Here is a 22,144-nt window from a genome sequence, read left to right as displayed (position 1 = left end):
ATTGTGAATCAATTTTGGACATTTGTGGATCTTTAGAGCCATTGAAGACTAGTTGCGAAACGATTTTTAACAATCCGGAGCATTGCATACCGATTGTGAATCAATTTCTAACAATCCAGACCATTGTGGAGTGTTGTGGATTGTGGTTGATCGTTTGCATATCAATTTATAACACTTTGGACCATTGTGGGCTGGTTTTAGACCCTTGCAAATCAATATTCCAATACTCGGAACAATTGCAAACCGTTGCGGACCATTGTGTAGCAGTTGTGGATTGATTGAAATCGTGGAGAGAGAGAGAGAGAGAGAGAGAGAGAGAGAGAGAGAGAGAGAGAGAGAGAGAGAGAGAGCATAGAGGGTGAACTTAATTAGTGGCAACAACATAACCATTATACTTAATTAACTTGGCATGGACAATACTTTTGCAAGAGAGAGAATTAGAGAACTTGACAACAGTTGAGGACTAGATTTATGTAGAGCCGGTCCCCCCTCTAAAAGGCTTTTGTATTATAATTTCTCCCATAAAGAGAGACTTGATACAATACAAGCTTTGTGTTCCTTGAGACCTTGATGGTGCAATGAAGATAGAGAGCTTCATACACCATAATTATGCCCGTAACTTAGCTAAATGAAAGCATTAACTTATCCCCGACCTCCGTTCCAAGACCTCAAACACCTTCGAAGGTGGAGAGAGCACACCCCCAGCTTGATTTGGTCGACCCCTCATTGTAGCTAATGCCTGCATTTGATTGGACCTCGACAATCGTTAGCCAATCACATGCATACTAAATGCTCATTGGACCCCTCTTTAGCCTAGCCACAATAGGATTTAAGCACACCATGTGGCTAAGCATAGGGAGAACTTGACATGTGTCCTTGTGCCCTTTGAGGAGGGGGTGCCCTTTGGGTGAGTGAGAGGTTGGTCAAACTTTTCCCTAGCTTTGGGACTCGCTCCCTCCTTTGTAGGGCATCTCTTTGACTCAAGCCTCTCAAGTACCTTACCCTCCAAGCATGGGAAGCTTCTCAAGCACCTTAGTCAACAAGTATAGGCTTAACATGAGCATGGGTTCACTCTCTCTCATGCCCCTAGCTTGTAGGCTCACCCCCCCCTTTGTAGGGTTGCTTGTTGACTTTGGAACACCTTAAGCACAGGGCCAGCTTGGCCAAGGACCTTAGTCATCAAGCATGCCTAGCATTTTAATTATTAAACACCAAATGCATGGGCCTAGCTTAACCTAAGGCTCTAGGTCTAAGGTCTTTTAACACTAACCTTTAGAGGTCTTTAATGAAGCTAACCCTAAGGTCTTTAAGCTCCATTTATAGCTCTTTGACAAACCATCTCTCATTTGGTCCCATTGACTTTGGCTCCGTGTTGAGATAGATCCACAAGCACCTGTCTATATTCTAACTCTTGTTCCCGTTTATTCTCTCACATTAAATGATCAGTTTAATATGACAAAATCATTTGGGTTAGTTAGATATTAGATTTAGAGAGAGAGAGAGAGAGAGAGAGAGAGAGAGAGAGAGAGAGAGAGAGAGAGAGAGAGAGAGAGAGAGAGAGAGAGAGAGATGCACAAGGGAGGAAGGAAGGGGGAGAGAAAGGATTGAAATAACTGAGAAAGAGACGTGGAGGCAAGGGGAGGGAGAGAGCGGGAGAGGTATGTAAGGGGCAGATGAGAAGGAGGTGAGATTGAGGAATGAGAGAGATCAAGGGGGTGTGCGATGATGGAGAGAGAGAGAGAGAGAGAGAGAGAGAGAGAGAGAGAGAGAGAGAGAGAGAGAGAGAGAGAGAGAGAGAGAGAGAGAGAGAGAGGAGTGGGTGCAAGGGAAGGAAGAAGTCAGTGAGTAAGAGATGTGGAGACAAAGGTAGAGAGTGAGCAAGAAAGGCAAGTAGCGGGAAGAGGACAAGGAGGATGAGAGGGGTAGGTGGAGGACGAAAAGAGTGGGTGGCTTTGGTGGCCAAGGAGAGCTGCAATAGTGATACACCTGCGGCCCAAAAAAAATAAATCTCGCTCCATATCCTAACTCTTGATTTCGTCATCAAAATGGATCAACAAAGTATCAAATATTTGCTCTCCCAACCTTTGATTTTTGATATGAATATAAATATTGAGAGGGATGATATATAGGTTCCATGCCTTGAGCTAGATTAGCTTTCAAAACTTACAACACATCTATCTCTCAAGGATTAAAAAGCAAGCAAGGAAGGTTCTTGAGTATTACGAAGCAAAGGCTTCAGAACAATAATATTTTCTATTATAGTGTAGAAGTCATTCCCCACCGCTTGGTTCATGTGCTTGTATAGGATTTCTCCCTCGAATAATTATAAATACTCTTTAAATGGGGGATTGGCCTATCTTTTGGTCCCTAGCACTCCTTCCACTTGCCATGCCGAATATCTAGCGGGCCCATTAGCGCTTGTGACCACCTGTCAATCCCGTTTCTCTCTTTATTCTAGTTTGGCTTTATTTATAAAGTGATATAGTCTATTTAACTTAGTAGGTTGATATTGTTATGCACTCCCATTTGTGATAGTAGTATCAGAGCAAGGCCTCTTTCCTTTCTCCATAAAGGAGGACAACTCTGGGAAGATATGAGAAGAAGCCATTACAAGTCAAGAGAGAAGAAATCATGAGGAGCTTCAAGACATGCGAAGAAGCTCGTAGGGTTGGATAAGTGTTTCCCTTTTGTAAGGAGTCAAGGAGGCACTAAATTCTTTAAGAAGGCAACAAGAGCAAGATACTCAAAGCCCTAAAGAATCAAAGGAGCAGAATACTCGAGTTAATCCAGGACCCACAACTAAGTGAGATTCTCCTCTTTACATTTGGACAAGCCATAAAGCACTCTCTCTATCATCTCAAGTTTCCCTCTTTCAAAATACCTAGGATTGCAAAGTCTAGAAGAGACCGTGCCATTCTTGGAAGGATGGAAAGAAGCCTTTAGACCTCAAGACAAGCAAGTCAAGTTTGAAACCTCCAATGAAAGTAAAGGTATCACAAGGTGTCTATGTTTTATATAGTAATATGAAGTTGCCTTTACCAATGGCAATTTCTTAGAAGATCCAAGATGAGACATGCGAGAATGCACGTCAAGTGAACTCCAAATTGAAGGTCGAGTGTTCATAGCGATTTTTTCCTCTACACTTTGAGGAAGGCATAAGAGAAGAAAGCGATTGGTTTTCCCAATAGGAGCGCAAGAAAGGCATGACTTTTGTGGACAGGTAATGGCCCAATCTTGCTAAGGTGACTCCATCCATGAACCTTTGTGATACAAAGAAGATGAAGAAGTTAAAAGTGGGACTCTTACCCCAACTTCATAGAAGCATGAAGATGAGTCCGAGAGATACTTTGCAAAGGATGATGGAGTTAACAATCAAAGATGAATATTTACACTCTAATCTAAGTGGAATATAATATCTACAGTGGGAATATAAGAAGCATTAGATATCCTTTTTGTTGCCTCTCATAGAAGGATGTGTCGTCATCTTGGGAAAGCCTCACAATAAGTAGATTCAATGTGACTCTTGAGTTTTGTACAAAAGAACCTCAACTATCAGTGAGAGGGAAAGTCTTATATTGAAAGTCACATCTCTAAGAATAAATAAGGCGCATTTTTGCTTACTTGCTTTTTTGCACAAGATAAGGATGTGTTTGACAAAGGGAGTTTAATCTTGGTGTTAATGATAATTGAACTAAGTTTGCAAATTATTCTGTTGATGAATAAGTTTTGTGAATGACGGGAAATACCATAAAATTGATTTGGTACATGATAGTTCTCCATTCTACTACCCAAGTTATTGGGCATTGTAGTTCAAAAAGATCTTTTAGAGACTTAGGCAAAAGGAAGCGTTAACTAAGCTTCCAGAGAGCTTGCATACCTTTTGAGCTTAGAATTGAACCAAATTTCTAGAAGTCATTGCTATGCTTTAAGGGCACAAGGTGTGGTTCTCTTGCTCGAGGCGGTCACCCTTAACTTACATAGGCTATCATGTCATAATTATACAAATTATTTTAAAATATGTTGACTTACATATGGATACATACTAAGGGGACTTAGAGAAAAGAACTTTGTAGTCATACAAAGGGGTACAAACAAATAAAATTTTGATAGAATCTCTCTTACTTTGTGCTCTTGTCCTATTGAGTAAATATTTTGTTCTTCATAGCTATGCTTTAAGGCCAAAACCAAGTCCATTTTTGGCCATTGGGTGAGTTTAGGCACCAATAGGTTCTGTAAGTTTGTATAGACTCATTAAAACATTGGTGTATTCTACTTGCACATAAGGGCCGCCGAGTCCCACTATGTACTGGTGGTATTAGTGGGGTTAAATAAGTTCAATGAAATAATGTTCCCAGAACTTGAAATGGAATTTAGTAGTTTTAAGGAGACAAGCTCCTAAATTGTAGTAGAGCTACAAACAAAGTTTTTCTTGTGGGCCTTTGAGGGACTAACCAATGGAAATTCAATATGACTCTTCAAAGCAAGGAGAAACTTTAGGAATAATTGTGAGCTTATCTAAACAAGGCAATAAACTTCTTTATAAAATCCTGCAGCCACTCACATTCCAGCTTTTAGAAACTAGTGTGACTTGTGTGTAGTAGCATTCCCCTTGATGTGTAGAGTCTATTGCCACCCTACATGGTCAATTTGGATCACTAACCTTTAAAGGTATTGATACTACAAATCTCTTGTGAGATCCGGCTCTAAGTAAACGGTGTGATCATTTTTGACTAGCCGTTTGTGCTGGGAGGCGAGAGTCTTTGCTTTAGAAAAGCACTTTGAGATCTTACTAGTCTACATGGTGATGAAAGAGCTTGATAAGGTGGTGATGCCAATTTGTGAATCCAACTTTGAATGGGACACTTGGAGATGGCCGGGGAGTAACCTCTTTTGGAAACCACATTCTAAAGGCATTTACCACGCATCAATGCACGAGGCTAATTGGTGTAGCCCCCTAAACAAATTATGGAAGAGGCACTGGACGGAAAAACGGTGGGAGGGAGTCATGGAGAACATCTGGAAGCCAAGGTGGCCTCGATATTTTTGTGGAAATTGATGTGGGGTGCTCTGCTAAGACGAACGTGAAGATACAAGAAAGAGGAATCGGGTCCGATCGTTGCTCGGGGTGCAGAATAGCTAGTGAAGACCTAGCCCACCTTTTCGTAGGATGCCAGGCAATCAGTGGCATGGCTTGAAAAATATGCAAGTGGATTCAAAGGACATGGAAAATTAAGTTCTTCAAGAATGATCTGTTCTTTAGTAGTAACAAGTTGGGAAGTCTTGCTCTTCTTGTCTGCACTCAAATAATGAGGTACTACTTCTTTCACCATATTTGGCAAGCAAGCAACCGCCGTGTGTTTGAGGGGGATCTGGCTGTGGCAAGCTTTGGTGAAATAAAACAATAGAGCAGAGTGATGATCCACATGATCGGAGGCAAACAAGCCTCAGAGGACATGGAAAATTAAGTTCTTCAAGAATGATATGTTCTTTGGTAGTAACAGGTTGGGAAATCCTGCTCTTCTTGTCTGCACTCAAATAAGCAGGTACTACTTCTTTCACCATATTTGGCAAGCAAGGAACCGCTGTGTGTTTGAGGGGGATCTGGCTGTGGCAAGCTTTGGTGAAATAATACAATAGAGCAGAGTGACGATCCACATGATCGGAGGCAAACAAGCCTCAGAGGACTGGTCTAGAACAATACACGACATCTTGTAATAAGTAAAGCCTAGGAGTAGTTTTGGTCTCTATGTCAAGCAGAAAACTTGTAGTCCTTTGACCCTCAAGGCTCAGTCCGAGCTTGAGGTTGGTGTATATTCACAATTGTGAGTTTTACAAAAAAGAAAAAAAGAAAAGCACTTTGTGTGATCAGAGCGTGTAGGCTCTTGAGTTCAGAGCAGGGACTACAGATTCTCGAGGATGGGCTTCGTATCCAAGAGTGAAGGGTAGATGCTATGGTCTTTGTCGGAGAGGCCTCTGAGTATAGAGCTGGATAGCCTTCAGACTTCAGAAAAATGGCTTTTGCTACGACTATCCGAAGAAGGCATAATAAGAGATGGGCTCTTGATAGACGAGGGGTAGCCACCATTGCCCATGAGTTTGTGAGAACGGGAGGGACGGATGGAGGTGAGCAGAGGAAGACAGGCATTGTCATCCATGGCCTCATGGGTGCCGGAAAGAACTTGAGGACTCTTGCCAAAGATCTCCTTTCCACTGTTACTCAGAGATGTCCTCCGTTATCTAGAGGTACTGCCTCATAACATACGGCTGCACTGCACTGCATGTGCGCGCGCACGGGTGCACACCCACCCACCTACCCACCCGCACACATGTATGTGAGTTAAAAACATCAGGGAAATGGGTGAAAATTGTAGTCTGTCTGTAGATATTCAACCATCAAAACCTGCACTTGTGTTGTGCTTTTGCCTCCAAGGCAAAGTGAAGGGTGCTGGATGAAGAGATTCAGTCACAATTGTGTCCTTTTTCTTCCAAAAAACAATCTTAGTACTTGTTCCTATTAGGACATTCCCGACTGTCCTTTTCGTGAGCAGAACAGTATGGCCTTCTTGTATTTCTCCCCCTGTTCCCTGCCACCATGCTTGGTCTTCAAGGAGTCTTGATGATATGCTTATGAGTTTTGGGTTGAAAGTTGTGGGCCTTTGTGAAAGAATGTTGCTCTCAGAAAAATACAGTTGAACTGTATACCTTTTTCCCTATAGTCTACTCATTAAGGCTCTCTTTTCATGGACATTAATGACGTTGCTCTCAGCAATGTTCAGTTGCTTTGTATGCCTTTTTTCCTATAGTTTGCTCATTGAGGCTCTCTGTTCATGGACATTAACGACCCGCAAGGGAGACTATAACACCTTGCTGCATGCACATCACCTTTTCTCAAAGCCATAGCAAAATGGAGGTGGAGCGAACTTAGTGATATAGACCAAGATAGACCCCTAACAAGGAAATATTGAAACAGTGACAAGTAGAGTGGGATTGCCAAGAGGCGGGCAGCTATGTAAGTAATCTAAGCATGTGGCAATAGCAGTGCCTATACATTGGCAACTGGTGGGAGGTTCGTCAGTCATTAAGAGACTCAATTATATGCTTATAATCAGCACATTACATTGTAGCCTTGAAGTTAGAAGCTAGAAGAAAGCGGGCACGGACCAGAGAAGCTGCAGGATATGTGCACTGTGTTGGCTTGTCTCATCAAAATTAGTGTTTGGTATGTGTAAATGAATCTTACGACAAAAAATTAATGTTGATCACCTACAAATGCTCCCGTGTCATTAACATACAAGTTAGAGAAATTATTTAATTTTCTATTTTAGGCTAGAGAGAGAAAATTCTCCAAAATGCTCCAAATGGGGTTTTTAAGCTAGTGGGAATGACAATGCCAAAGCTTGGATACACCAGGAAACCTTTGGTAATGGAAACTTTCAATTGTCGTTTGCCAGAGATGTCCTGGACTGTATCTACTTGAGTTACACGCACACACAGAGAGAGAGAGAGAGAGAGAGAGAGAGAGAGAGAGAGAGAGAGAGAGAGAGAGAGAGAGAGAGTGTTTACTGAGGAGATCCGACCCCAGAGACAAATTATTGATTTCTTCACAGCAGACACTAAATAGATAGAGGAGCAGCCACCACTACAAAGCCCGCGGTACTCTTGTTGACCGAGCATTGGAGCTAGGGAGATCAAGACGTCAGGACTGAGGAGAGGAGCTTCATAGCATCGACAGATATTGCAATAGATGATTCAAGTCATAGTATCTCGACATTTATAGTACAAATTAGGATGGATTCATCACCCATAATATCACCTTCTTGTATTGAGCACCCATTGGATCAGTGGTCACACATACCCCACATAGTTCCAACAAGTAGCACCTCTAGATTCATTTTAGTCTCTATTTTTTTTGTACTTTGACATGGTATTAGATTCACCAGTTTGTAACGGATTGGTCTTTTGAAGACGTTAATATATCATTTCATTTCTCTCTCATTGTGTTTAGTTCTCGCAAGTGAAGTGAAGTAGAGTAACCTTGTGTTTGTGTGAAGTACTAGATTTGAGTCAAAATCCTTAACCCTTTCGTTGCATCTGACACTCGGCTATGTCATCTTAGTTGTTGGCATCCGCATTGATCCCAAAAGGTACTAGTGGTCCTACAATGGCGCATTTTGGGAACCATATGGCAAGTGAAATCTTTTCTAGGTTCCATCGGATGTTTTAGGAAATTCATTTAAGACTACACCAAGATTTACACGTTGATCTTCATTGTCAATCTAGTTGTAGTGGTTGATCCCATGGTGAAGCGTGTGGAGGCTTCGAAAAGGTGATCCCAAGAGACACATATGAGATGAACACCTCCGCCTAACCTCTTGCTAAAGTGAATGTAGCATCATTTCTACCCTGTCTCGAAGTATGAAAGATCATGACCTTGGTCTTCTCAAGGTTCATTGTGTCAAAGTCGACGATGCGGAAGCGTAGAGCAATTGGGAGAATATGAGAGAGAGAGAGAGAGAGAGAGAGAGAGAGAGAGAGAGAGAGAGAGAGAGAGAGAGAGAGAGAGAGAGAGAGAGAGAGATGAAATGTTATATTAACGTCTTCAAAAGGCCAAAATGACCTATGAGACCAGAGCGTTACAATGGGGTGGATCTAATACAAACAAAATGACAAAAGAAAATACTATGGAATTCTAAACTGGTAGGTGTGAACTAAGCAGCTAGCTGGGATAGCTAAATCACAAGTCACAAGAGATCCAGCATCGAACGCTAGCGGATCTCATCAATCTCCTCCATGGTCAGCAGTTTGATCGGGCGTCATGCATGTCGGGCCAAGGTGATCCGAATCCTCTGATGTAACCTCCGTCGATGCTGTGTAGTCCTCCGCAATCGTGGGCGTCTCGGGCGCTGGATCTCCCCAACTCAGGCGCTCGTTCGATCAATGTGCCTTTGGTGTGAGGCGACAAGCTCTGCTGTGGTAGTAGCTCCTCCGGGTGTCCAGTGTCTGCTCTAGAGAAGTCTGTGATGTGTCTCTGGGACTGGCTGGCCTCTCCTCTCATCAGGCTCTCTTTGTGTCTGCGCAGCTCGAGTAGAAACAAACCCAGGCATCTTTGATCCTCGTACCTTGTGACTATGGAGAGTGGTCCAAAGCCCTCGTATCTCGTAATAGACGGAGCAGTGGCATGTGTAGTGCAACTTTGTCTCAGGCTCCATGTCACACAGGGGGCATGTCTTGGCCTCTGTTGGCACTTCGCTGTATCTCCGAGTCTCGATCCGCGGCTGGTGTGAAGATGTGCGTATCTGGCCAATAGCACACCGTATCCCATGAGACAAGTGGGTGTCCATGTATCTGGGCCTCGTCACAAAACCGTCCTTCGTAAGTTGGAGAATATGCTCTCTGTAGAAAGCCATCTTCGTGCCCAGCTCCTGTGCTGGCTGTATCCATGTCCTCTTGGTGTCTAGCTGAATCAGGTCCTGGCGGATGAGCCCGGTGGTCTCGGACTGTGTAAGAGTCAGAGAGGGTGCATCCAATGAGTACTGGAAGGGGGGCAATCCATGTACCCCCACCCATGAGTGCGACCTGTCCTCCCGCGATGATCCAATAAAGGCCCCCATATCTCAGCTCCATAGAGCAATGCAGAAGCCACCCATGTATCAAAGAGTTAGAGCTTCGTCCAAGGCTCCTGACACTGAACCTGTGAACATGTCCTCTCCAATCTACCCAATGCCAAATGGGCTCTAGTCAATCTAGTCTCTGCTGCTCTCCTCAATGAAAAAGCTAGTCCATAGAGCAATGCAGAAGCCACCAATGTGTCAAAGAGCCAGAGCTTCGTCCGAGGCTCTTGAAACTGAGCCTGTGAACACATCCTCTCTAATCTACCCAACGCCGAATGGGCTCTGGTCAATCTAGTCTTTGCTGCTCTCCTCTATGAAAAAGCGGAATCCATGTCCCTGCCAACGGTGCACCTCTATCACCATCTCTCTCAATGTAGTCAGAAGCCTCATCCACATACATACCAAATAGGGTAGGAGAGAGCGGGCAGCCCTGCTTTACCCCAATAGTGGAGTGAACCAGTGTAGATAGACCCTCTGAGGTGCGTACATGCCCTACTACTGATCTGTACAATGCCATGATCCCCCAAATGAGCTCTGTGGGTACTCCCATCCATAGTTACCCAGAACGGGAAATCGGGACGGGGAACGAGGAACAGCAACATGCATGAAATGCCATTCCTTGTTTCGGATACTCACGTTTGAAACACGGAACGGGGATCCGGAACGGGAAATTGTGATGGGAACAGGGAACGGAGACCTGGAAATGGCCATTCCCTGTTACTATACTCCCATCTCCTGTAATTTGCGCATCAATCTAGCTCTGGGTACTATGTCAAATGCTTTGCGGAAGTCCAGAAAGCTACAATAGATCCGTCTCCCATGGGATCTACCCTCCTCGATGATGGCTTGAGTGTCAAGATATGGTCAAGTGTAACAAACTGCTGACGTATCAAAGCCTAAAGAATGGGAAACCCTAACCCTAAAACCTGCAAACCCTAATTTTGGAAACCCTAACCCTAAAACTGCAAAAATCCTAACCCTAACCTTAAGGGCAACATGGCAGATTTCCGAAAATTGCGCTGGCTGATGACGTGGCAGGCTGTACGGATTTCCGCGTTTTGCGTTGGTTGATGATGTGGTAGGCTGTACGGATTTCCGTGATTTACGTTGGCATCTTTTTAGCTTTGCTTTTGGACCAGAAGCTTTTAAGTTTAAAGGCTTTTTACTGTAACTGCTTTTCAGGCCAAGGGCCTTTAAATATGAGGCTAGGGCTCATTCTCTGGCATGCTTCAGTATGAAAGTGCAGAGTTTGGAGTACCGGCTTGTACTGTGTTGATGCAATATAAAGAAATACCGAAAGGGGCGCCAAGGTTTGGGGCCAATACTCTCTGGGGTGGAATTCCGCCACTCCGTGTCGCGTGTCGTCTCTCTCTCTCTCTCTCTCAGTTCAGTTGTTATTGAAGTGTTAAAAGCTTGTTCAGTCTGTTCTTTTCTATTGGCACGTGGTGCCCGTGTTGTGCCAGTGGTATCAGAGCATCAGGCGTGTGCTTTTCTGAAAGCATACAGGTCCTACAAAAGAGCAGACAGAGCTATATTGGAATTTTATTTGAGGTATCTGCGCCCTCCAACCCGGACCTAACAGCCACTCCCACCCTTACTTCATCGCGCATCGGCTACGCTCCCGTCTTCACCGCAGTGTCTTACAGGGCATAAGCCAAGTAAGAACCCAATACTTGGAATTCATGGATTCAGCAGAATATTTGCAGTTCCTGCTCAACGATCTCCAGGACATTCTTTCGCGGCATCCTCAGCAGAATCTTCCGATGCTGCAAAGTTTTCAACAATTTTTGAACTACATGTTACCCCCTCTGATGTCCCAGGTGGTACCTCCTCCTCCGACACCAGAAAGTACGAGAGCTTCCAACCGGCAACCTTCTCAGCCGTCTGTTCCAATTGGGGGAGTCTTCAGGAATATGGTGCAGCCATCTGACCTTGATCCAGTGCAACTGCCTTTGCCACTGCCATTTCCCCCACCTCCACCACCACCGCCACCAAGGTACAATGGTTGGAACCCATATGGATAGCCGTATTATCCATACCCGGGATATGCGCCTAACCAACCCAAAGATTTCAAGGATGGTGGCACGACAGTCAAATTTTTCACTTTTTCCGGGGTGAAAGATCTCAAAAAAGCATTGCAGTTCCTATAGCAATTCGACAACATCTATGCTTTGGGGAACTATACAGAAGAATCCAAGATTTCTCGAGCAGCGGGATTTCTTAAAGACAATGCTATGCAATGGTGGAGTTCAATCGCGACACAAGAACATGCTCCAAGGACCTGGCAAGCTTTCAAGCAGTTTTTGCACGTAGTTACATGACTTCGATGTTTGAAGTCCGGATTTTGGCAGAGTGGGGCAACTTGAAAATGCTTGCCACCGAAACCATGGACGAATATAACCAAAGGTTTCTCGACGTGTACCTTCCGGTGTCCTTTTTTAGATCTGTTCCCTTGGAGGCCCAGTGCGAGCGATACACCATTGGACTACCATCACCATTGCAAGAATATTGTCTATCCAAGCAAGTCTCTACCATGCAAGAACTTATGGACCATGCCGCGGTCGGCTACAAACTGATGAAGGGAAAGCTAGAGTTTACCACAGAAGAATCTCCGGCCGCTAACCAAAACTCTCGACAACAACGAACAAGTTCTCAAGAGTCTCGTGAAAGTCAACCACAAAGGCCTCGTTTAACACCTCAACAACGAGACACCTTACTACAAGAAGGCCGATGTTTTGGATGCTTTCAAATAGGACAAACTATTTTGGTTGTCCCCAACGCACTGACAGACCTGCGGAGCTGACTCCCGCGTCGACGGTCGACAGAAACCCAGGACCATCTCCAACCAAATGAGCTAAACCGGCCATTGGATTAGTATCCGACATCTATGGCATACGCCTTGAAAGTACAAATGAATTGTGTCGAGCATATGGCAAAGTCAACGGTTTGAAAGCCCTAATTTTCTTTGACCCAGGAGCTATAGAGAACTTTATCCATCCACAATTCTTGAAGCAGATGGACTTTGATTATGATGCAGAGGGTCGAGAAATTGAAACTGAGCTAGCCATAGGGCAAACTCAGAAAGTGGTACCACTCATTGGTGCTCTTCCAGTGACTATCCGAAATTATAATGGAAAAGCCGATTTCCACATTATGAAGTTGGGCAATTGTGACGTTCTATTAGGCATGCCTTGGCATGACAAGAATGATGCGACTCTCCAAGTTCGGAACCGAACCATCACCGTGATGCAAAAGGGCAAGCCAGTCGTCCTCAAAGTTCGGTTGTCCGAACAAAACCGTGAATGAACTCTCTAGTTATTCTATAGTTAGATACTTTTGAACTTTGTTTGAGAAAGTATTGTTTGAAGCTTTATTTGAAATTTGTTTGAAATGGATGGTATCTATTTTGAACCTGTCTTGGTGCCGATTTGAATTGTTTGACTTTGGTTTGATACTGGTTTCAATGATTGGTGATTTTACTCCCGGGTGGAGAAGTGAGAAATGATGTTTGAGAATGTTTGTTCATACTCATGGCCCGGACCCTTGTGGTTATTTGCGCGGGGAGTATTGAATGTTTGAAAAGTGCTTTTTTTTTAAAACTCGTGGCCCGGACCCTTGTGGTTATTTACGGGGGGAGTATTGTTGTTGTTACTCATGGCCCAGACTTGGATGGTTATGCGGGAGGAGTATTAAGAAGTCTGAGTAGTGGTTACTCTCAGCACCTCCAAATGATGCAGGTTACGGTCTGGGGGGCGTTTGGTTGTAAAAGGCCTCTATATCTCATGGCCCGGACCTTGTTAGGGTATGCGGGAGGAGTGATGAGGGAGTCGTTGAACAGCTCATGGCCCGGACCTGGATGGTTATTTGCGGGGGGAGTGTTAATCGGCGGCTTTATGTTTCTAACATGCATATGTGAGCATTTGTGTTGCATTGTGATGTGCCAACCACTGAATATTCCTAATTGGATGAGATTGCCTGGATATGTAATTTTAGTGCATCAAGACACCCGTGGAAGATCAGTACGGTCTGGGTGTGATGGCTAATTTTACTACGCTAGAATATCAAGAGTCCCGATCTGGAGAAAGGAGAAGCTAACTCCTTGATCAAAACAGCCGAAAGGAGAAGCTAACTCCTTGATCAAAACAGTCGAAAGGAGAAGCTAACTCCTTGATCAAAAGAGCAGAAAGGAGAAGCTAACTCCTTAATAAAAAGAGCAAATTGATTGTCCCTCGAAATGTCCCTCGGAATGACCCTCGGAAATTTTTGGGCTAACTTGAGTTGTTTTGCAGATATGCAGTAATCGCGGACGATATTGTCTTTCAAGAAGGGGAGATGTAACAAATTGCTAACGTGTCAAAGCCTAAAGAATGGAAAACCCTAACCCTTAAACCTGCAAGCCCTAATTTTGGAAACCCTAACCCTAAAACTGCAAAAATCCTAACCCTAACCCTAAGGGCAGCGTGGCAGATTTCCGAAAATTGCGTTGGTTGATGACGTGGCAGGCTGTACGGATTTCCGTGATTTACGCTGGCAGCTTTTTAGATTTGCTTTTGGACCAAAAGCTTTTAAGTTTAAAGGCTTTCTACTGTAACTGCTTTTCAGGCCAAGGGCCTTTAAATATGAGGCTAGGGCTCATTCTCTGGCATGCTTCAGTACGAAAGTGCAGAGTTTGGAGTACCGGCTTGTACTGTGTTGATGCAATATAAAGAAATACCGAAAGGGGCGCCAAGGTTTGGGGCCAATACTCTGTGGAGTGGAATTCCGCCACTCCGTGTAGCGTGTTGTCTCTCTCTCTCTCTCTCTCTCTCAGTTCAGTTGTTATTGAAGTGTTAAAAGCTTGTTCAGTCTGTTCTTTTCTATTGGCACGTGGTGCCCGTGTTATGACACAAGAGTAGAAAAACCTCTCCTGAACCGTGCCTGCTCAGCTGCACGCATTCCCTCCCTCTTTGCCCATCTACTTAGCTGCTGCTCAAGAATGGATAGTGCGATAATTCCCAGGCTCCATAGGGTCTCCTGACTTGAAGATAGGTACAATCGTAGATAGGCTCCAAGTATCAGGCAAGCCCTCACGCATGGCACGGTTAAACATAACTGCTATAAGCTCTGCTAGAAGATCTCTGGCATGCATGAAATGCTCAACCACTAAGCCATCATGATCATATGCTCTCCCTGTCCTCATCCTGTCAATGGCCTTCTTCACCATCTCAGCCGTGAAAAAAGCACATGTGCCTGGGCATGGATCGAGGCGGTTGGGAAGGGGCGGCTGTCCAGAAACTGAGTACAAAGATGATGCGTACTAACCCCAAGTTTCTGTAGAGGTAATGGCAAAGGGGGGGGGGGGGGGGGGGTGATTGCTCATGAAAGAGCCGCCATGCCTCACGTGAGTCCTGACTCAAGAATAGTTGGTATAGATCTTACCCTAGTCGAGCCAAAAATGCCCTCTTCTTTCGCCTCACTAGGCGTCGGAAGTCAATTTGTGACTGTCTGTGAGTGATGTCCCCCAAAAGCACCTCCCTCTGAAGTCTAGCTGTAGTCTGGCGGCATTGCTCATCATATCAGCTGTTCTGAGGCAAATCCATGTGCAGCCCCATGTCTATCAAGTGCCGTCCATACTCAGTATGTTCTCCATCCTGTGATAGTTTGGATAGGCCCGTCTCTGCAACACCAGCTCTCTCAGCATCTCCTCTGTAGTATCATAAAATACCATCTATTGATGGGCAGTCCTAGCATTGAAGTCCCTTAGAATGATAATGTCACCATCTCTAGAGAATTCCCATATGTCATCATCCAAAATACTAAAATAGAGAAGGGGGACTGTCCTCTGGGTGGTGCATATACTGACGTACTCAGGGGAAAGTAGCAAATAGCAATGTAAAGATATCTGCCAGTCTCTGCTCTCAATCTCACCCACATGTACCTAGCTTGCTCATCCTTGCGGGCTATATGTATCAATGGTTGCAGCTCCTCCATGAATAACACTGCCACTCCTCCTGAGCCTTGCCCTCTGTGCTCTGATCGTGTCTCCTGTCTACAGGCTGTCTCCCATCTGTATCCACTAATGTGAGGCATAGACTGCCCAGGGGCCTGATGTGTCTCAGAGTAGAAGGTGATGTTTCTCCCGGTAAAACTCTCCTCAAAAGCACCCACATCAATACGCATAGATCCATTACAATTCCAGTTAGCTACTTTGAGTGTGGTCCCATAGGCCTCACACCGGCATGTGGAGCGTGGCTCCAATATCACCACTCTTCCATCTCGGTAAAAAGCAATCTTACTTTTTTCTCTTGCCGCTCTAATCTCTGGCATTACCTCCTGCATATGGGCGACCTGTGAGAGGGTAAGGTCATCCCCGAGAAAGATACCCGTCTTCTTAAGAGTTGGTCTCTTCTTCAAAAAGTCCTCCTTCGCTTCCATGGAGGGAAAACGAAGGATGAGTGCCCTTTTTTTCGAGGTTTCCCCCTTGCTCTCATTTTTTTTGTTGCCCACTCTCCAAGCTCTCGAGTGCATCGGCTCATGAATCCCCATCAAAGCCATGAGTTCTTTTACCTCTTCGTTTACATTATCTTTGTCTTTAAGGCCACAAATTCTCACATGTAGAGAGCGTACACGTCTTCTTTGCTCCTCTTCTAGTGTCAAGTTGATAATGATGGGTGTGGATGTTGTTTCCTTGCTTTTCCCTTTCTTGGCAACCTCAATCCATTCTCAGCCTCATCTGCTTTCTGTTGAGTATTTGTAATAACGTCCACCCAAGAAGTCGTCATTTCTTTATGCTGCTCTTTACCCTCTTTGATGGCTCGCACTTGCTCTTTGAATGTGTTGAGTTCTTCTATTACAGAGGGTTGCAATTCTCTCTCTTCAAGCGTGTTTCGTGATCGTGCCTCAGTGAGTTCCTTCTTGAGTGACACAATCTCTTCGTCTTGGGCCGTCACATGATCTCCCATTGCAGTGATCTTGCTTTCTTGGGCCAAAACGCGATCTTCGAGCATTTTTATTGTCCCTAATAGGTGGCGGTTGATCTTGTTAATGGTTTCGATCATTTCCTCTTTGCACTTTTGAACTGCATCTTCTAAGGGGTCGGGCTTATCATTCTGTTTCCATATTTGGTCGTTGCCAAAAACAAGAGGAATTTTGCAGCGGAAGGAGACTTACACGCACAAGTGCTTCCACATTATGCATACATGTTCTCCCACATTAAGCATACATGGTGTACATTTCTTGCAATTTTTGCAAATTACACCAAAAGCCCGCTTTATGCAATTTCTGCAATTTTTGCCAATTTATGCAATCTTGCCAATTCTACAATTCTGCTAATTCTGCCAATTTCTGCTGTACCCCGGGGAGGGGGTGTTGCAGGGAGAAACGCGAGGGGGAGGGGACCGGGATTGGGGGGGGCTGGTCAGGAGGCAGGGGGGGGGGGGGGGGGGGGGGGGGGTTGGGGGGGGAAGGGGGGGGGGGGGGGGGGGGGGGGGGGGGGGGGGGGGGGGGGGGGGGGGGGGGGGGGGGGGGGGGGGGGGGGGGGGGGGGGGCTGTAGAGACAGCGTGAGGGCAAGGCGGGGTCGTAGAGGGAGCGCGAGGGGGAGGTGGGGTTGCAAGGAGAGAGCATTGAACCAACCAATTGGGCAATGAAATAGATGACTTATACAGTGGGGGCTATGTGTGCCTACCCAAGATTTTGACAAATAAGTAAAATAAATACCTAAAGCCAAATAAATATTTGGATCACATTGGGCCATTCATCGAGATGCTATAACTTTAACACATTGTGTAAAAAGTTATCTAATGCATGTAGATGTTGCTAGAGGCCTCGTGGCGATCAGACACCAATATAATATCTTTAGCATAAAGCATAATATTAATTAAGGTGCGTATGCCCTATCAACTACCTCATTTTTGTGCTAATTTTTCCGATTTAATGCTTCTTTTAGTGCTAGGCTTCATTATGGCTGAGTCTGCCCTTGATCTCCGGAGTCATGACAGAAACTCAGTATGCTGAACTTTGTGTTGATGTATGCTCATGTGTGTGTGCGTGTGTGTGCATGTGGTGTGTGTTGTGTTGGGGAGCATATGTTAGTACCTAGTTCTACACCCACTATTGGGCTCTGATGACGTTAGTGGGGATGTCGTGGTATTTAGTCAATACTATGCATGATGGAACTGATGGTTATATTGTCTTGTGGGTGACTACCATGGGTCTATACCTTGCACTTTCCTTCAAGGGTGAATCTGGGCTTATCCTGGATTCATCTAGGTACATAATATTAATTAAGGTATCTGTGAAGTCGACTCCATCGCCAGTCCTGTCCGTAATAAAGGCAGAGACCATATCAATGTTGAGACCAAAAAGTGCAGGAGACATCGGGCATCGTTGCTTCAAACCAATGGTGCTAGCAATCGTCTCTGACATGCCTTACCTTCTGGCAATGGACCCTGTAGAATACTTGCTTGTACAATGCATAGATATCTCATGTCAGATCTGATGGTATACCAAGAGAGTGTAAGCACTGGAAGAGCCTCTCTTGTAGTTGCATGAAAGGCTTTGCGGAAGTCCACGAAGCAACAATATTGTGACCGGCAAGCCAGTGGTGAGCCGGTGAATCCACAAGCAAACACATGACTGAACTTGAAAAATGATAACACGTGAACTTATAAGAGAGTTGGAGACGAGACATATAGTGGCGGAGTTTCACTCCCATATGCACTATCCCCTAATTCAAGCGACCTGCACAAGTACTTCTTTTTATATTGATAGTGGGAGTACAACTAGTGAGGAGTCACTCTGCAGATGTGTAACCATACACAAACCTGAAGTGATTTCCCAAGGCATCACTTATAAAGGCATGTGGCCAAAAGCCAAAGCTCTGAATTGGCGTCCAAAAGCTAGCACACATCCAAAAATGAATGCTGTCAATAACTAATGCCAAAGAGCTAGGAAAAAGTGCCACACCAGCATCCTGCGAATGATGCCGCGATTCTTGCTGTGATTGGCGGCATGAGTCTTGGGATCGTATGTATGCCATGCCATCTCTCTCTCTCTCTCTCTCTCTCTCTCTCTCTCTCTCTCTCTCTCTATCCAGTCGGGTTTGTCACTACCATGTCATCACTTTGTGACATAGAGCTTCTCTTCCTCACTCTTGCCCGATCAATAATTACACCTCAAAGTAATTAGATGGTCAATGGTAGAGAAAGCTCTCCTGAAGCATGCCTGTCCTCGTGATCTTAAGTCCTCACGCTCAGCTTAAGAACTGAGTTCCTGCTCAAGCATTCCGTGTGCCATATAGATTGGCCAAAATATGGCCTATCATGATGGTCTTGTAGTTGCTCGGATCGAGCATATCACCTGCTTTGTGAATCCGCACAATGGGTGTGCATCGTCCACGCAGGAGGTGAACCGTCTACTAGTATCCTGTTGAACAGGTGTGCAAGAAAAGGGGCTTATATGAGGTGCTCACCTTGTTAGCTCATGTTGTCAGCTGTCCGTCCATGCTGGAGGAGGTGGATAGCGTCCTTGTCGGTAAAAAAGTCTCCATTTTTTTGGGGGTGGGTGTACCAGCATGCTGAACGAATAGATTCTGTCCATCCTAAGAATATCTTTGGATGTAGTATGAAAAAGGTTTCTGGGGTGATCGTTTCCCTATATGCCACTGCTGAAATCCTCAGCGTTTGGTATCTAGCTACAATCTCATTCTACTTTAGGATCTGTTGGCGACATTTGGTTCTGTCCAAGAAAGCCATCATCAAACTCTCAATGGCAAATGGCAAAATGGTCAGCTGCTGCAGCTCGTTCCTAGAGGTATGTTGTATAGTCTCCCCAAATAAAATGTCAGCTTTTGCTATTTGAAACTGCTGCTATTGATCAAGCATTCCATTTTTTTGTCTATCCTCTCCATCAAGGAGGCTCCTAGGCACTTCTGATCTACTAAATTCTTTGCTGAAGAGGTAGTCGTACCCCCTTTAATCTGATATGATACTGGGCATCTGCAAGTGATCTGCAAATGAAGCGCTTTGCTTGTATCTCTTACCAGCATAATCTGCATATAAGACTTGAAGTGTGTGCGTGTGCTCTTCTTGTCTCTGATTATGCAGATTGCTTTAACATTCAACATGTTGAATGTATTTTTTTAGAGGCATTTTTCCATATAGTGCTTGTCTTTTAAGTAACTTATCTACTGGTTTCAAAGTTGCTCAAAATTGGTTTTTGCCATATGTATTTATACTCTGGTTCCTTAATGCAGGTTGGGAGTTAGTGTTAGTTGACTTAAGAAACCATGGTAATTCTGCTGGTTTGAAGCATCTCAGTCCTCCTCATAGCATTCAAACTGCAGCTATGGATATTGCAGAGTTAGTCAGATCGGAGCTGAAATGGCCTGATGTTGTCATTGGGCATTCCCTGGGTGGTAAAGTTGCCCTTGAGTTTGGAGAGAGCTGTGCAAATGGGCGGTTTGGGTCTTCAGCAGTCAGCCCCAGTCAGGTAACTTTGGTTAACTCTTCTTCCGTTAACAACATTATCCTGGCCCTAAACTTTCGGCTAAAGCTGCTCTTTACCACGTCAGTTTTGGGCTAAGTTTTATAGTCAATCCTGAACTCTTATCAAAGTAACGGGAGGTAGCGGTTTAAGCGTTTATGTCTTCTTTTTTGATTTGTTTTTATCCTGGTAAGTAGCTAAGATCACATTGGACTCATTAAGATGTCATGGCTAGTCATTTCATCCTAGTTTGACATTTCATATCAAATTCATCGAGATACTTTGAATGCACTAGTGATACAGAGATGGAATGCTGTAGACATTCATCCTCAAACTCATACAAACCATGAGTCCCTAGAGGTATCATCTTCATAGATATCCAAGTTTTACTGATTATACTGTTGCAACAGGTGTCACATGCACATGTTATACACATACTCACAAACATACACATCAAACAGGTTTGTGACAGTTAAATTCAGTCATGGTTTGTGCCAAAGTGATTTGTCCATTTGGCACATCAATCGGCTTGTGTCAAGAAAGTGCCTGAGTGCATTGATAAATAAATCCAGTGTTGATTTTTACCAATGTCTACATGGTTCTGTAGTGTGCCCAGCACACATACCTTGGACAACCATGCCTATATATTGTTAATTTGACAGAATCCCATGTTGATTTGTGCGAGTCATACATGACCCATAGTATATACAAGACATATAGCTTGTCGAACCATGACTTTCTGCTATTAATACCGACACATCAGCTCAATCTGGTATGGATTAGGTATATATAACAAATTTGAATAGAGAAAATTGAAATCGGAATTCAATCTGGTTTGTATCAGCCATAAGTGGTCTTCTTTCAGATACATTAAAATAACACTGTAATTTGAGTATTTTTCCTCGCAATCATTAAGCAAAAAGTATGACATATGTCCTTCAAGAGGATGCTGCATGTGGAGGATAATTGATGTCTTCTATTAGCTTCACATCCAAAGTGTTATCTTTTCTGTTTGTGGAAGGGTGATCAATTTCTTTTGGGAATGATGAATTGCAGCATTCCTGTGAAACTATGGTATTCCCAAAAAAACATCCAATTATGGAAGTTTCATAATATGAAGGCTAACAGGTCCCAAGTATGTTTGCACTTTAACTTGTAAATAGCTGCAATAGGCATCATATCTCCATTGGCAATATCTGATTTGTTCGAATGACCGATATAAGCATAATCAGTTTCTAGTTGTCCAGAAAAATGTTTTGATAGAAAATTCTTTGAAGCTGTGGATTGAAAAAAACTAAGGCTTTCTCACCGTTGACCTGTCCCCAAGCTCCGCATAACTTACAGTTCTCATCATGACAAAGAGTCCAAGTTGTATCTACAACTAGACCAACAATAGGCCTAGTTAGACTAGGGGGTCTGAAGCAGAAGGAGGCTTCTTGAGAAGTGCACAAGTGTGAAGGTGTGACCAATTTGAAAATAGTAATAACATTATTTTTTGTTTCTCAGAGCTTCTTGTTGTCGGGGAGAGATTGAAAATCCGAAAAATCTTCTGGAAGTTCTGGGGAGGCTCTGTCACAAAATTTGGAGATCAATTTACCGGTTTAGGAAGGCAACAGTGTAGTGGTGATCTAATGATTATGTAACAGGATCATCTCTGTTGTTGGACTTGTTGAAGTCGAGGGATCCATCGTAGTTGAATTGAATCATCACTCCTCTTGTGAGAGTAAGATAAGGCTGTGCTATGATACCATGAAAACGAGCTGACAACTCGACAGGCGGGGAGTAATGCACAGACTTGCAAAGATAAATCTTGATAGAACAGGACTTGGAAAATAACTTGAGGTATAGACTTAATCATTTGTATAGAGAAGGGTGAAGTTTCGTGCCTAAGCTAGGCGTCCTTGGTGGTAACTCTTTATTTATTAATGCATCAATAATTTGCAATAGTTTTCTACAAGCTGAGAGACAGAATCACTCTTTGGACCATGTGGAAGGCTCATTGTGCTCACATTTTTCTCCTACATCCACCACTTTGACAGCCAATTGGAGCGAGCTGCTACATACCCTTTGC

The 22,144-nt window shown here is 44.1% G+C and overlaps 1 protein-coding gene across 2 annotated transcripts in view; it reads left to right on the top strand.

Annotated features, from left to right (window-relative positions):
- The first annotated feature begins 5,832 nt into the window (after nt 1–5,832).
- Nucleotides 5,833–22,144, top strand: part of LOC147441232 (putative alcohol acetyltransferase) — a 46,813-nt gene continuing 30,501 nt past the window's right edge. Inside the window, exons 1-2 of one of the 2 annotated variants that reach the window (XM_086482908.1) lie at nt 5,833–6,243; nt 19,844–20,079. In XM_086482908.1, coding sequence (XP_086339034.1) covers nt 6,012–6,243; nt 19,844–20,079 — 468 coding nt within the window. In that variant the 5' untranslated portion in view covers nt 5,833–6,011. The remainder of the gene's footprint in view (nt 6,244–19,843; nt 20,080–22,144) is intronic. The other variant, XM_086482907.1, reaches the window with a different exon arrangement.

This window comes from Adiantum capillus-veneris, chromosome 15 (genome assembly GCF_014529385.1).
Source record: "Adiantum capillus-veneris isolate H3 chromosome 15, ASM1452938v2, whole genome shotgun sequence".
Taxonomy (NCBI): domain Eukaryota; kingdom Viridiplantae; phylum Streptophyta; class Polypodiopsida; order Polypodiales; family Pteridaceae; genus Adiantum; species Adiantum capillus-veneris.
Note: the sequence above shows the minus strand (reverse complement) of the source record. Positions and strands in the feature narration are given on the sequence as shown.